The sequence below is a fragment of the Helianthus annuus genome, chromosome 2 (assembly GCF_002127325.2).
Source record: "Helianthus annuus cultivar XRQ/B chromosome 2, HanXRQr2.0-SUNRISE, whole genome shotgun sequence".
NCBI lineage: Eukaryota > Viridiplantae > Streptophyta > Magnoliopsida > Asterales > Asteraceae > Helianthus > Helianthus annuus.
In genome coordinates this window covers 137,373,266-137,390,984 of record NC_035434.2, presented here as the reverse complement: position 1 = coordinate 137,390,984, position 17,719 = coordinate 137,373,266, and the positions used below count along the sequence as shown (strand labels likewise).

The following is a 17,719-nucleotide window of genomic DNA, read 5'->3' as shown; positions in this document are numbered from 1 at the left end:
TTTCTATCTCTTAATGAATGATTTTTAAAACATTATATACTTACGATTGATTTGATGTAAAATTTGATCTAATGGACTAAAACAAACCCATGTATTACATGGGTCATAAGCTAGTAGGATATATATAACAGAATAGAAAGCGAAGAAGTGTGAAGCCTTCAAGTTATATATTCAAATACTATATATTTGTGAGTGGTAATCATATAAGATTAGAGTAACTTCCTAAAAGTGATGTCTATCTTACTTAGGGGCTGATTGGCAACTTTTGAATGGGTAAGTATTGAACCATTAAGAGGTCTTAACCATCCAGATTTTAGTGTAATGTTTAACCATTTAGAAGCAAATGTCTGAACCATTCAGACATTTGCTCGCGAAACAAACAATCTGAAGCATAACTGAATCAGTAAGAGGTCTGAACAAGTGGTGAAGCTTGAGATCTCCAACCGGGCGGGGGGGGGGGGTCGAAAACGTATATACCCAAAAATTTCTATAGAACCAGGGCGTCGAAAACGTATAAACCCAAAAATTTCTATACAAAAACCACATATATTACACAACTAAGCGAAAAGTTTGAGGAATCAGACGTCTGAACCCCTTCTAACCTGCACCAATGATCTAAACCATTAAGAATCCATTAAAAGCTAAATAAAGAGTATCTAAAACCAAAAGTGGTTTATAAATTACGATCAATAGCTGAAACATTATCAGTTAACATCCACCAGAACTAGCAGATATCATTATGATTATGACTATTATCTGTTGGAATTACAAAGTTGTATATATATTATATCCAATAATTAAATTAAATTAAAAGCAACATATTCAACCCCTTGAGTCATAAGGCTATAGGGTGTGGTCATGATCCTCATAACCACCATATTCTCCATGTCAGTGTCATGTTCATGACACCAACCTGACAACCTCTACTCCACCATCTAAAACCAATAATCTAAGGGTGTGGTCATGACCCAAAACACTATCCCTTATTTATTTTTGTCTAAAAAAAAGAAATGATTTGTTGAAAAATAGAAAAGACGACCATGGTTGCCATGGTTTAATCCATGTAAACTATGGTGGATCATTCAAGGGGGTGGTGTAGCATTCCATTCATGTTTCTACGTGACGAATCATGTCCCAACCATGATCCCCACAACCTTTAGCATAAGTCACCAAACTGTGCCAATTATTTAAAAGATAAATGTATTATTAATTAATTAATGTATCACATGTAAATTAGGAAAATAAAAATAACTTGATACAGTGATATTGACATCTAATTACAATAAATAATCATAAAAAATCCATAAATTATAATTTAAATTTAAAATAGTGAAAGAGAAACTAGCAAATTCAACGATATATACACATTGCATATGTATCTGCATGTACCTCTGTTTCTCTCTCATCTCATCTAGTGAGAGAGAGTTTGACAGACAATGAAGCCTCTCCTCCTGTAATAATATTATTATTAATAAATAATATTAATCTTCTTCTTCCTTCCACCAAACTCTTCTTCAATGGCGCTCATCTTCTTCAATTAACTCTCTCTGCATCCACACACATTCATCACCTACACAAAATCATCTCCACAACACAATCGTTTCATCATCTCGGTACGTATCTCAATCCGATTCTCCAAATTCATCTTCATTATTCGAAAATTTATGCGTTTAATCGATTAATCCTTCGATTCACGAATCGATTGATTCAGTTATTAGTTTTCGGTTCTGTGATTGTTCGGATTTGATTATTAATTGTTCCGATTTGATTGTTCGATGTGCAGATGGTGATTTGATCGGTAAAACCTAGGGTTAGGGTTACGAAACACACTCGATTGACAAAATGCGAGTGAAGGAGATGCATCCGCTCTGTTGCATAACACTCGAGAGTTCACCGATCGGAGATACCTCGCCGGAGGTCACGACGGCGTTATCTAGGGCTTGTTCTGTTGCCGATTTGAGATCTGACGTCAATGCGTTTGGATTTACGTCATCTGGATCTGATTCCGGTGCCGGAAGTAGCGGTTATGCCGGTGTGTTGTGTAAGTGGACTAATTACGGTAAAGGATGGAGATCCAGATGGTTTGTGTTACGTAATGGTGTGTTGTCGTATTCTAAGATCCACCGGCCGGAAAACCTAACCGCCGGTGATGACGTCAGATTCATCGGTGACGTGTCTGTTGGAAGACTTAAAAGGCTTAATAGCTGTGGAAGTAGGAGTAATAAGCATCAGAAAGGTGTTGGAATTGTTCATCTGAAGGTAGTCATCAATTATTGAATTATTTTGTCTTAATAGTTGTGGAAATTGAAGTAATAAGCATTAGAAAACTGTTGGAATTGTTCATATGAAGGTAGTCATTTTTTTAATTTTTTTTGAACGCAATGGAATAAAGGTAGTTGATTAAGTTATTATATATATTATTAACACAAGTGGTTAGAATTTGAAATTTAGATTATACATGATTTTTAGGATTAATGATGGTTTATGAAATGAAAGTGAAAAAATGAGTGGATCTTGGGGTCACATCAAGAGGGCCACACAAAGTGGCTAACCAATACAATGGGTTGAGCCTCTGAATAATCAGGCCTACACTTTATCTAATAGTGTGACACTAGCACAACATTTTGTGCTTATTTGATCAAAATCTCAACTGGTTTTTGCTTTGTCCTTGTATTTCATACCCTGATTTCATTTGGATCTTGTCTTGTGGTGAATTTATTTTGCCTGTCTCTTTCATGTGACCCATTCTGTATCATGAGTCCATGACTAGACTACATGTTTATTTAAATTCATCCAGATGTAAGTCTTTTAAGTCTTTAACGGGATTATTGTGCATTATTTCAGTTTCTTTTTGACTACATAAAGATGAATTTATTTTCGGTTTAATGAGTTGGAAAATGATTGATTTAATGTGCTGGAGTTGATGGGTGAAAATAACCAGATCATGACTTTTCATCAAACAAGTTTATGATTGAACTTGAAGAAACAGTTAACTTGACCACACAAAAGATCTGTTTGGACATTTTCCAGTCATGTTATTTGTTAATTCATCTTGTTCGAATCTACGTTGTGCATAGTTTTCTACACCTATTTGTTCATCAATCTATCTCACTGTGTTTTAGGCCATGCAGTTAATATCGGTGATATATCGGTTATCGGTCCCCATGTAAAATATCGGTACCGATATTATCGGTGATATTAACTGATATTTGACCGTTATATCACTGATTTTCCCCATATCAGTACCTTTCCTTTTTACTTCTACCATGTATCTTTCTCCTTATTGATAGTGTTTTGCAAGTTGCAAAAGGTTAATTTGTTAATGGTAGGAGAGTATACTGAATTGTTAGTGTTAAATTGCTATATATATAAATTTATGCATGATATTAAAATTACTGATATCCCACCGCGATAACCGATATCTCAAATATTGGTCCTTGACCGATATCCGATATTTTTCCTCATAAACTGATTAGGTTTAGGGTTTGTATCCAATTGGTAAGAAGTGCACATTAATGGGCTAGAAGTAACTATTTGTTTGCATAGGGCATTCTGAAGTTTAGGAATTTATAAACAAGCTGAAGAACAACCTTCACTTGAAAATCATCTGGTAATGTTAATTTATTGATGCAGATCTCGTCATTTCGAGAAAGCAGATCGGATAGTAGACGGTTTTATATATTTACGGCTACAAAGACACTTCATCTGAGGTGTAGTTTGAAGGAAGAAAGAGCTGCTTGGATAGACGCTTTGGCCTCTGCTAGAAACCTGTTTCCTCTAAGAAGATTGAATGATAAATTACCGATTATACCCACTGATATATCACTCTCAACTGAAAAGTTAAAGCAACGTCTACTCGAAGAAGGCACCAGTGAGGCGTTAATCAAGGATTGTGAGCAGATTATGCTCTCAGAGTTTTCAGAAATTCAAGGGCAAGTTAGACTTCTTTGTGAAGAACGGTCTAATTTACTTGACACCTTGAGGCAGTTAGAGGTAATTTTGTTCTAGTTTTGGGGTCAAAACTGTAATTTGATTGATACTAATCAGGTATTTGTGAATTTGTCAGGCTGCTAATATTGAAACGGAAGTGTCTGGAGCTCCTACAAGCAGGTATCAGCTGACACAACATGAGTTTTCAGATATTCAACACTCAAAATATAGTGGTAAGTTGTGATTCTTTCTTCAATTGTATTGCTCATTTTATGAAGAGTAAAATGCCATTTTCGTCCTTGAGGTTTGGCCAGTTTTGCGACTTTCGTCCAAATGTTTGTTTTTCTGCATCTAGATCCAAAAGGTTTAAAATCTTGCAATTTTTATCTGGCTCGTTAACTCCGTCCATTTTTCTTCGTCAAGTCAGAGATATTTCCGTCTTTTTTGCTGACTTAAAGGGCAATTCGGTCTTTTTCACTTCATGTAAAAAGACATAATACCCCTGAAAAAGACTGAATTGCCCTTTAAGTTAACAAAAAAAGACAAAAATACCCCTGAATTAACGGAGAAAAATGGATGGAGTTAACGAGATGGATGAAAATGGCAAGATTTCAAACCTATTGGATCCAAATGAGAAAAAACAAAGCTTTGGATGAAAGTCGCAAAACTGGCCAAACCTCAGGGACGAAAATGGCATGTTACTCTTTTATGAATCATAAGCATAAGTTGATGAATCATGAATATTCAGAATGGAGTACAACTGAATCATCTGATGATGTGGAGAAACAAGATCTTGAAGAAGCTTCAGAAGACGAAGAAACATACTTCTTTGACACAAAAGATCATTTTCCTTGTGTAATCAACCAATCCGATGTTACGGACGAAACAAATACCAAAAGTTTGCAATTTGAAAGAAGAAAAAAGCTTCCGGATCCCGTTGAAAAAGAAAAGGGGGTCAGTCTGTGGTCAATGATTAAAGACAACGTTGGCAAGGATCTCACACGCGTATGTCTACCGGTTTATTTTAACGAGCCCATATCATCTCTCCAAAAATGTTTTGAAGACCTTGAGTACTCTTATCTTCTAGATCGTGCATATCAGCATGGAAAAGAGGTATGACTTGTAATTTATTGAATATTATTGCATGCTTATACTGTAGGGGTGTTCTTCGGGTCAGGTTATTTGGATTTTTTGTTATGGGAATCCTATCCATAACCCGACCCAAATAAAATTCGGGTTAATGTTTTCAGGTTTATTCGGGTTGGGTTAATCAGTATACGGATTTTTAAATACAAGTTGCAATGCATACTTTACAATTTAACTTAACATAACATGACATGATGATTATTATTTAGTAAAAAACACAAAATGCCAGATAAAAGCACTCCCAATATGATATTTTGTTCAAACCCACGCATGACGCATTAAACATATATATTACCTAAAGATATGTCAAATACAATAAAGCACAAAACCAAACCGTATAAACTAAAAAGAAAACGTCAAATCGTATCAACCGAACCGAATCTTTTTAGTCGCTCAAACAACCAACGAAACACCAAAACAAAAAACATCATGTTAACAACAAAAAAAAACAAAACATATGGGAGGAACTTTAGACTTTTCTGTTATTATGTATGTAGTATGTACAAATATAATTGACATTATTTATGTAATTCGGGTTAATTGGGTCAACTGATTAACATTTTTAACCCAATTACCGACCCGCATACTATTTTCGGGTTTCGGGATCCATCTTGTTCAGGTTAATCGGGTAACACCATCATGGGGTTTCAGGTCGGTTTTCGGGTTTCGGTTTAAAAAACACCCCTACTTATACTTGGAAACGTTCTCGGAATTCAATTGGTTTCTTTGTTTTAGGGCAACAGTCTCCAAAGACTCTTGAATGTTGCAGCGTTTGCGGTTTCTGGTTATGCTTCGTCTGAAGGAAGGCATTGTAAACCATTCAATCCTTTGTTAGGGGAGACTTATGAAGCTGACTATCCTGAGAAAGGAGTTCGTTTCTTTTCAGAGAAGGTTTGTTGTCTTAAACGAATCCTTTTTTTTATTAATGGTTAAAGGGGTTTTTGGATGTTCATTTTGAATGTGATTAGTTGTGTGATTTTCAAGAATCAGACCGGATAATGGGTTGTACATGAACCGGGCTATAGGAACTACTGTTTTAATATGTTTCTACAGTTTGTGTTAACTATCAGATAATCAAATGTTTTAATTACTGATAAAATTTTGATTACCTTAGAATCTAATACGTGAAATGACATTTTTTTCGTGAAATGGGAATAAAAGTCTTAAACAAATGAAATAATTAGGTAATATTAATTTATCCTTTAGCTGATCAGTTTTACTTTAAACTGATTATTGGACCCTTGAATATTCATGTTACTAGAAGAAAACCACTAAACATTGATTTTAGCAGTGTCAAATCCTTATGACCAGATAAATAATCCCAGACCGCAAATTCAATCACCCCTTAATTATAATCAGCTTTTTGCAAATAATCTATATGGTAGGACATGAACATGTTATGTTAGATAGGCGTGCTCGTTTTAGCAAAGGGATATGGCGCATTTTAGCACCACCTCACTATTCATAAGCATGAACTTTGTTATATATATATATACTAGGTTAGTTCCCCGTGTGTTACACGGGTTGAACAATTTAAACTGTATAATAACAGGGTCGGCCCAAGCCCAACTATTTTGAGGCTTGGGCCTCAGGCCACCAAATGTATAGGGCCTCAAGATTAAAAAAAAATTATATACTATATGGGTATGAGCCTTGTTATTAAAAGGTTGTAGCCCAGTTGGCGCTCATGTCATCTGTGTACCTTAAGGGGGTGGGTTTGAATCTCCTTTAGGCCGATCGACCGTCGTTTATTCTTTTTGGATAAGAAAAAAAATAGGCAAGAAGGGCCCCGATTTTGAAACTTGCTTTAGGCCTCTAAAATGGTTGAGCCGACTCTGTATAATAAATATTTCTTGTAAATGCAAATCAAAGACGGAAACACTTATATATATTTGATAAATAATGAAACTAATAATAATAGTAAAAAAATCTCATACATGTGTATACTCATTTAAGTAATCGATATACATTTGATGTTATCCTATATTTTTTGTATTCAATTAGCATTTTTCTGTTTAGTATTATTTACAATTATTAGAAGATATATATGAAAGAAAAGCGGAAAACTTAAAAAATATTTGTCTTCAATAAATGACACGTGTCACTATATATTGAGTATAGATGTTACTGAAATTTTGAAGAATAATTTTTAAGTTTGACATATATATTCAAGCTTATAAGTATATAATATAGTCATGAATTTTTAATAAATCCAAAAAAAATATGTGATTAATGGCAAAGTGTGTTTTAGCCAAATCCTAGAATTTAAAACATAAAAGATCAGGTGCAAAAAAGCGTGAAACCCTTTAAAAACTTCAATAAAAGGGTTATAGTTATTAGATAAACATTTTTCTATTTAATATATTATTTACAATTATTAAAATATTTTTCTATTTAATTATCTACAAATTAAAAGATAAATTGTTAGAAGATAAATATGAAAGAAAGGCGGGAAAACCAAAAAATAGACGCCTCCAATGAATGACACGTGTCACACATTGGTTTACTTTATTATATGTATAGATATAATATAATGTTCTGCTATTCACAATCATGGCAGGTTAGTCACCATCCCACCCTGATAGCTTGTCATTGTGAAGGTCGAGGATGGAAATTTTACGGTGATAGCAACATACGAACCAAATTTTGGGGGAGATCGATTCAGCTTGACCCTGTTGGACTTTTGACCCTCGAATTTGACGATGGCGAGGTTTTTCAATGGAGTAAGGTACAAAAATACTGAAATTATGTGTCTTCATTGAATCATTTCTACTTAGTTTATATATGCTTATCTACTGTTGTCAGGTCACCACCAGCATTTATAACCTTATTTTGGGGAAAGTATATTGTGATCATCATGGACTGATGCATATACGCGGTAACCGGGAGTTATCTTGCAAGCTCAGGTTTAAAGAACAGTCTATTCTCGAAAGAAATCCTCGTCAGGTTAATTATTAATATGATAAAAGTTGGTGATTTTGTGTTTTCGACATGAACGACTAGTTAATTAATATTGGGATTGGTTTATTTGAATAGGTACATGGGTACGTTGAAGATACAAACGGTAAAAAACACGCCACATTATTTGGTAAATGGGACGACAGCATGTATTATATAAACGGAGAGGGAACTAGCAAGACAAAGGATATGGTTGATGAAAATTTGTTGTGGAAAAGGACTTTGCCTCCTGCTAATCTCACTCGTTACAATTTAACTTCGTTTGCTATCACTTTAAACGAGCTAACACCAGGGCTAAAGGTAGATATATCATATAACACATTTTTTATATGTATTGGTCGCGCGTATTTAATCAAGTTTATATACGTGACTAATCGTGGGTGTTTGTTTATGGATTAAGGAGAAACTTCCATCGACGGATTCAAGACTCCGGCCAGACCAAAGGCATTTGGAGAATGGTGAATATGACATGGCAAATGCTGAGAAGCTACGACTCGAAACAAGACAGAGAATGGTATGCATCTCAATTTTTTTTTCTTTTATTATGAGTAAAATGCTGTTTTCGTTCCTGAGATTTAGTCAGTTTTGCGACTTTCGTCCAAACTCCAAAGGTTTGTTTTTTCGCATCTGGATCCAAAAAGGTTTGAAATCTTGCCATTTCTCGTTAACTCCATCCATTTTTCTCCTTTAAGTAAGGGGTATGTTCGTCTTTTCTGTTAACGTAAAGGCAATTCGGCCTTTGAATACATGTACATTATGTTAAATGCTTGTACATAAAGTGAAAAAGACTGAATTGCCCTTTGAGTTAACAAAAAGGACGGAAATACCCCTGAATTAAGAAAGAAAAATGGATGGAGTTAACGAGCCGGATGAAAATGGCAAGATTTCAAACCTTTTGGATATGGATGCGAAAAAACAAACCTTTGGACGGAAGTCGCAAAACTGGCTAAACCTCAGGGACGAAAATAGCATTTTACTCTTTATTTTTTTTTTTGTATTTTCAATGTATGAATTTTTATGAAGTATTTTAGTATTGTATACTAACCTATGCTTCACGATACTCTAAAATCTTGTAGTCGAGAAAATTACAAGAAAATGGATGGAAACCAAGATGGTTTGAAAAAGACGGTGAAAACGGGACTTATAAATATGTAGGTGGATATTGGGAAAAAAGAGATGCGCAGGATTGGGAAGATTGCCCGAATATATTTGGTGAATTCCGGGAAGACATTGTTAATAATAACTCCACAGTCGGAACCTGAATTCCTTAAGGTAACAAGTCTTTTAATTTTCTTTCTATATGACAATGCTTAGATTTATAATGGGTTAATATCGTAATAAACAAACATGCTCCCTTATTTTACACGAAAAAGTCCCTCAACCCAAATTTAGTATATTAAAGTCCCTAAACATAAACTTGAATCTTCGTTACCTTACATTCATCTGTACATTCATTCTATATATATCTATTGAACCAGTGCCTAAACACTGATACAACCTAATTAATTACCGATTATACTTAGACCCTTACATAATTACTATATTACACTTTGACCCATATACATAATGATTCTATAATTTAGTTTAACCTTCAACGACTTTTTCCTTTTTTTGACAAGTATAGGGACTTACTTTATATACCAAAAGTGGGTCAAGGGACATTTTCATGTGTTTTTTTTTTTTTTTTTTTTTTTTTTTTTTTTTTTTTTTTTTTTTGACAAGTTCACGGACTTAGATATACAAAAGTTGTGTTGAGGGGCATTTCTTGTGTTTTTTTTTGACAAGTTTAAGGACTTAGATATACAAAAATTGTGTTGAGGGGCTTTAATATACCTAAAATTGCGTTGAGTGACTTTTATTTACGTAAAATATGATGTTTTTTTATGGTATTTGCCCATTAATAATCCGAACAGTTTCCTTAAAGAATATAGTACCAAAGGACACCGTTTGGATTTTGCAGATGGACGGCTGGCCGACCTGCCTTAGGCTAGTTCTTTGAGATTCTTATTATGATGATATCAAGAGTTTGGGTGGTCGGGTTTGCAAATGGAGATGTGAGCCCATGGCGCATAGTACTTGTAATTTCATATATAGCGTAGCTGACATATTAGCAAATTAATTTAGATGAGTCTACCCTTGTATTGATTTTGCTGATAGAAATAAATGAAAAAAAAAATATGCCCAAAATTGTTTAAAGGAATTGTTCAGATACTAGGTCTCAAGAACTTGTTAGAGAAGAATGTATTTAGGAAAACTGTCAAAGCAAATAGTTGTATGTTTAAGTTTTGTGAATGCAAGTCTACCCATTTTTCAACAACTGTTGTACTTTCTTCTGTATGTTTTCTGTTTTTAACGAAAACTATCGACTCAAGTAGTCTGTGAGTATGATTTGTTTTCAAAATGTGAGCGTTAGATGGGTTGGGCGATATGACTGTTCGATTAATATGTAAAGATATGATGGTTCAGTTAAACTGGTTAAGATCCTAGTAATCCAAATTCAGACAGCAACTCCAAGCCATATTTGCTCTTGGACAAAGAAATCCATGAACTGTGTAAATTTTTTTTTTTTAATTAGAATCCTTTGCAGCACCAGAGGTACACAAATGCAAATTTGCAAATTGAATAAATTTAAGAAAACTTAGTTTATGAATTTTGATAGTAACTAGTATTTGTGACCTGCGCGTTATGACGGAACCATTAAACCGAACAAAAAGTATACGTAAAAACTTTAAACCACGCATGCCCAATGCGGCGTGTTAACGTGTAAAAATTAGATCAAAACGTAAAACATAGAAAAGAATAACTAACTCGACCTAGAACTCTCGTGTTGTGACTGGGCTGTTGAATGGGAACAAATAGAGGTAAAAACGTTGCAGCATGTTAACTTGCAAAATTTAGACCGAAACGTAAAAAAAATGTAAAAAGAAAAGTATAGGGTACCAAAGTTGAAAATCGAAAGGTGTATAGTGTATAGATCCTGCGAGTTTGTGTCCGTAATATGTGCTAGCAAATCGGGGTATCCAACCTACAAGTGCTCTAACTCATTAGACACTTGGGTTTCGATTAAATCGTGTCGTTGCTCATCTTAAACATTATTGTATTTGTATTTGTTATGTATTTGGAACCCTTGTGTATTTTAAATATGTTGGCATTTGTTTCGTATGTTCGTTTTGATATATATTTCTTACATATATATATATTTTGCATTCATAATGTGTACGAATGTGTCTCGCCCTTCATGAGTCTTCGTGCCTCGCACAAGTGAGAATGGGCCTAGCCCATTTGAGTTTTCGTGTCTCACATAGTATAAGTGGGCCTAGCCCATGAGTGTCTTTGTGCCTTGCACAAATAAGAATGGGCCTAGCCCATTTGATTCCCCATGTCTCGCACGGTATAAGTGGGCCCTAGCCCATTCGAGTCCCCGTGTCTCGCACGGTATAAGTGGGCCTAGCCTATAAGCGTATCCGTGTCACGCGCGAACGTAAGTTCGTTATGCATTATATATATTCTTCAAATATATATATTTTAAGTTTAATGAACCTCGTTCACGTGTACATGTATATTCGGTTCATTTGCGTATATTTGTTTCACAAATATATATGTATATCTTTTCAAGATATAATAGTTAAAACATTTATAATTAACTTCATATTCACGTTAATGTACCTGTACGATATTCTTTGTGAGTGTACACTTCAACAAGTGTATTTGAGTACATCACTATGTACTTGCGTATTTTATACATCTACGTATACCGTATTTATACTTGTTAATGTACATTCCATCATTAGTACTTACATCGTATTTATATGTATACGTATACCGTGTATATACGTGTACTTGTACATCCCTTCATTGGTATTTATGTATGTAGGGGGGGGGGATATTCCACGGTCCTCCCAACCGCCGAGGTGATCCCACCTCGTAGACCGCCACCCAGCAAGTCTGAGTCTGGGGGTAAATCCGCTACCGTAGGGGCATTGGGAACGAGCAAGATTCGAACCCACCACCTCCGGGTTAGAATGCGGGCTGGTGGCCATTGGGCTGACACCCAATGGTTGGTATTTATGTATGTATTCTATACATATTTGTATACATGTACAATTCTTGTATTTTTGCAATTTCCACCAAGTGTATTCTTGTACGTATTTTTCTGAAATTTCACTTTATTCTTTCCGGAATTTCGTTGTATTGAAAATATATATTATCGAATCTAAAAATTATATTATTTTTAGTGTTTCGTCGTAGTAACCAAATAAATATATATTTTCGTGTCGAAAGTGACCAAATGTCGTCCGTGATATGTGCACGCTTCTCGTCGTAATGCTAAGGCGATCGTTGCCGGTGACAATGTTTTAGGCTCGTTATAGTGCTTGTAATATATTTAGCGTCAGTTTGAATATACATTTTATTTTGTCAATATATATTTATTTGTATGGTTTGTCCGATGTCCGACTGTCCGTTGTCCGCGTCTCGTTTACAGGTAATACATAAGTGCACTTCATATGTGTATATTTTGTGTTTTATTTTCCGATAAAGATATACACGAAGTTCCTTGTCCGTTTTATACCTTTGTGTATTTATAGAGATTTCATGTATGGTGTATTCTTGTATTTGGTTAGTATGATCCTAACTCTAATACATACACATAATATACATGTTTTTATACACATACACATATGATGGTGATAAAATATATACATATATTTTATCTCTCTCTCTCTCTCTCTATATATATATATATATATATAGAGAGAGAGAGAAAGTATAATGTACTTCAAGGCTTAACCTACATTAACATACATGACAAAAAATATAACGTGCGTTATTATCATAGAACGTGCGTGATTATAGTCCCATGCGTGATTATGTGGTCCCATGCGTAATTATGTGGTCCCATGCGTGATTATACCCCTGATCCAACGGTTACCATTGTCTCCTACGTGATGTATGATAAGGCTTTTTGTATGTTAACCTTACTCTATATATATATATATATAGGGTTGAGTTCTTTTCAGAACCCATTTTTTGTAAGAACTTACAGAACCAATGTGAGCCACTCATTTATTTTAAACTTAATTTGTTTATAAATAAATAAAAAAGGGTATAATGGTAATTTGAAAAATATGATTTTTGTCCAATTAATCCTATTTTCTCTAACTCTCTGTATGTTAAGGATTTAACCAATGTTAATTATGGTTATTAATTTCATCAAACTGATTATCTGTGATCTATTTACACATATGTAAACATTCTACATATGTGTAAGTGTACAAATTTACATATATGAGCTCTTTCAACTTATAATAATTTTTTTATATATGAACGTTTGTGTACACATATGTAATTTCCGTACTTATCATCTATTTTTCAATCTCAACATCTATTTATTCATGTACATAAAATATTCAAGATGGTCATCATGTTCATTTTTTTCAAAACTGGTCTTCCATTTAGATCTTCGTACAGATAATTCCTTTCTCAAAATGGTTGTCAATTTACATATATGCAACTCTGTTTTACATATGTGTATATTAAAATCTTTACATACGTGTAATGTTGTTTAGATATCAAAATGGTTGTCAATTTACATATATGCAATTCTGTTTTACATATATGTATATTAAAATATTTACATAAGTGTAATGTTGTTTAGATATATAGAAGTAAACCAGTTCATATTTGTAATTGAATATGAAAAAAGTTCATAATAAAAAAAAGATATAACAAAATGTAAATAGTTGAGAAGAATCAAGAATGCAACCAAACATAAAACCTTCTATTTCACTATTGCCATCCTCTACGTGAATTCAAAAATAAAACAAATTAGATTAATAAATATGGTGTAATTTTAACACTAAACTGAAACAAGATTTGAAATTGATTTAAATAATCAACCACCACTCAAACCTTTTCTCCCCTCAAGTCTTTCTATGTTTATTCTCCATCTCGCCATTTAAATTTACAACACAAAGGGTTTGTGCTTCATCGCATCGATCTTCTTAAATAACAGGATGGTTGAGCATAAAACTTTTCATGCGATCTACCAATGCTTGTACCATTGTGTTGTTCACTCTTGATATTTTGGTGGTCTTTTCCTGATTTGTGCTTCTAATTAGACGAGAAACTATTATAACTGGTCGCCAACTTCTTCCCTTGATCATACTAACGTTTTTTTTGTTTTTGTTTTAGGTTTAGATAAAGATTGTGGATTTTGTATTTTGTATTTTAGGTTTAGATAGAAATTGTGGAAGAGAAAAAGAGGGATGAATTTGACTAAATCTACGGGTGGTTATAACTTTCTTTTTCTTATTTCCTAAACTACCCTTTTTAATCTAATAAAATACTCTTAAACTATCTAAACTATTACTAAAATGCCATTTTGATTTGTAGCCATTGATTGAATAATCTAAGGGCTGTAAAAAGTTCTGCAAGTTCTGTAAATTTTTTTGGTTCTGAAATGATCTTGACCCTATATATATATATATATATATATATAGGGTCAGGACTTAGAGAAAATGGTGGAAAGTGTGAGAATGGTGAGAACGCTTATGGATCGTCCGATCAAAACAATCTATGGACTAGATTGGCGCGGTGACGTTTTCGTAAATAACACGAATTCTATTAAGTGGACGCGCTTCATTAAGGGTAAAAGGGTCTTTACACTTCTATACCCAAAACGCCAAACTAATGAATAAAACGCCATGACGGGCCAAAACACATCCCTATATAAACAAAACATCCCAGACATAAAAACACACCCCCCAATCCTGAAACGCCATATTTTCTACTATATACCATTCATCTTACAAACGCCAAAATCCCCAAAACATCAAATACACCTACTCAAAAAGGCCATATTTTACTATATACTAATCATCTTAGAAAACACCAAAACACTCAAACATCAAAAGATTCCAAAAAATCGACGTTTCTTTCAGATACAATATTTTCTCAGTAAAACGCCAAAAATGGCAAATATCGTTTCTTGTATATTCAATATTGTTCTACGTGAAGTTTCGGAGACTGCATTCTTCCCTGAGGTGCTGTGACTCAAATAACATTTTGCTGCATGAGATGGACAAATCATAAACAAAAAGATGCTGGTGTTAGACTTATGTCATTTTTTGTGTTTTGTTATTGATGAATATTATAATGGCATGAAGTGACGAATGACACTGATGAGTAGTTTGAAGATACAAATTCCAACAAAAAACTCACGTCATTTTGTCTTTCCAAACGACCACAAAAACACGAGCATGACAAATCCAAACCGCCAGTGAACATGTTTCAAAGAAGAAAGAGACTGATGACAGTGAAGATTTGGAAGATGAATTGTTTCTATTTTTATTTTTTTAATTTTCTTTTTATGTTGTTTGTTATGTATTTTTCAACTTAGAATAAAAAAATACATTATATTAATAAAACGACAAAAAGTCATAATGATTGTGAAACGCCATAATGCAGTAAAACGCCAAAAACTCCCAAACTATAATAAAAGTAATTTGGAGAAGTATTATAAAAAGCTAAAAATGGAAAAAAAAACGCCAAAAACTACTTAAAGCCATTGAAAAACGCCAACCTTGGAAGATGGAACGTCTATGACCCTAAAAACTCATAAAAAGCTGAACAACAACAGTAAAAATACACACAGTAACTGAAAAGACGGCTACTTTATTAATATCATTTATTATAAATAAAAGCCCGTCTAAACTACGCGCCAAAAACATCCTATAGGAGAGACGTCTCTGCACAATCAACTGATCACAAACCAAAAACAACGCCATGTTTCCTAGAAACCAATCACTTTAAAACGCCAAAAAAATAGTCAAAAAAGCCACAGATGCGGAACCTCGTTTCTTCTATATTGAGTATTGTTCTGAATGAAGTTTCACTGAATGGATTCTTCTCTAAGTTGGGTATCTCTATAAGCTTTTGCTGAATGAGATGGACAAATATTCATGAAAAAGAGACTGATGATACTGATATGTCATCATGTCACTTTGTTCTTGATGGATATATTGATGGCATGAAGGCATCAATACATTCGAGCAGGCGTTGATCTTCAACATGTCACCAAACAAGTGTATATCAAACCACAATAAAGGATGCCACAAAAAATAAGTATTTTCTAAAGACGGGCGTTATGTAGGAAAATAAGGATCTACATAAGGTATTCAAAAACAGGTTCAAAACGCCAAAAAAGTTAAAGTAGAAGAGGCTAATGACAGTGAAGATTTGGATGAGAAATTAGATTATAATTTTTATTTTTTTTTTCATTTTCTATTGTTTGTTATATCTAATTCTCTGATGTTTATTATAATAAAAAAATTAAGTATAAAATGCCAAAAACTACAAACATCAAAACGCCTGATAGTGTGAAAACTGTGAGAATGGATCGAATATGGTCTCCAATTGTTGCCAAAACAAACAGTAAAATTACACACCAATATTGCTTATAGCATCACAACAACACAAAGTACAAACAACCAAAGTGTACCAATGTTACTAATTAGTAATATATAAATGTATTATTAAAATTGTATAGCTTGATGGATAAAAATAAATAAAAGATGATATCTTCGAAATTGAAGTTGATCGAGATGACAACATAATCATTTTATGGAAAACTATATTAGTAAATTTAAGTTTTATTATAGTTAGAGATTAAATACAAACATATTTTCTATGATATAAACTTTTGAAATACATAAAACTGATTATAACCGTTATCCTTAATTCATTTACTATAACACATATACGATTCTCGTAGCTTCCTAACTAAAAGTAATTTTGTATTAGATGTGATCAGTCTATCCGTATTATCCCATATGCATAGGGTCATATGTACTAGGGGTTTTCATAAAGCCCGTGACTCGAGACTCACAAAAACTCACTCAAAATTGGCTTGTTTGTAAATGATTTGTGCTCTAGCCAACATTTCAACTTATTAAAATAAATAAGCCAAACTGGCTTAACTTAAATTGTAAATGAGAAGAGTAGGCCTTAGTTCACCTTGGTTGTGCTCGACTTAACTCACCTACAATCCTAATATGGACAAACTTAGAATGAACATGAAGTTCCAAAATGTATTATTGTATCCTTCAACCCTTTATAAAAGAAAGCACACATTGATCAATTGATCACTAACCCGAAGTGAACCTCGTATACATGCACATAATGCATCTTTTCTTTTACATTCAACATATAACACAACAATTAATGATCTTCTTCCACAAGATGAATACAAATCGTTGTGGCGGGTAGGAAGAGTATCCCCTGCATCTACAAGCTTCCTCCATGATTCTTCTAAAAGCTTCTTCTTCATCCTACATTTTTTATTTCTTTTTCTTTTCATCAGCTTCATTTTCTTTCTTTTCTGGTTTTTTCTTTTCAGCTTCTTTCGAAGATCCGGCGGTACTAGATTAGGGTGCCACTTTTTAAGTTTTTTTGACGACATTCACCGGATCAACATCTTCGATGATTGTCATGTTCTTGTCCTTGTCTTCGGACAAGGACTCGATCCATGAAAGACCCGAAACCGCCTTGAAAGCCTTCTGCTTGTCATAACCATCACGGATACCCAGTTTAATAACCACTTTCTGCTATTCAATTAGTTACAGATTAGTGAAAATTAGGGCATGCAAAAGTAACCCATATAACTTATTTTAGGTCATAATAATAA

The 17,719-nt window shown here is 33.7% G+C and overlaps 1 protein-coding gene across 1 annotated transcript; it reads left to right on the top strand.

The window, feature by feature from the left end:
- Window positions 1-1,365: 1,365 nt before the first annotated feature.
- On the top strand, window positions 1,366-10,351 carry LOC110922840 (oxysterol-binding protein-related protein 2A). Its single transcript, XM_022167041.2, has 12 exons — window positions 1,366-1,613; window positions 1,784-2,259; window positions 3,634-3,993; window positions 4,067-4,163; window positions 4,679-5,043; window positions 5,812-5,967; window positions 7,637-7,804; window positions 7,882-8,022; window positions 8,113-8,334; window positions 8,435-8,548; window positions 9,111-9,306; window positions 9,995-10,351. Exons 2-11 carry the CDS (start codon window positions 1,843-1,845, stop codon window positions 9,294-9,296), a joined length of 2,226 nt encoding a protein of 741 aa, XP_022022733.1. The 5' UTR covers window positions 1,366-1,613; window positions 1,784-1,842; the 3' UTR covers window positions 9,297-9,306; window positions 9,995-10,351.
- Window positions 10,352-17,719: the final 7,368 nt, after the last annotated feature.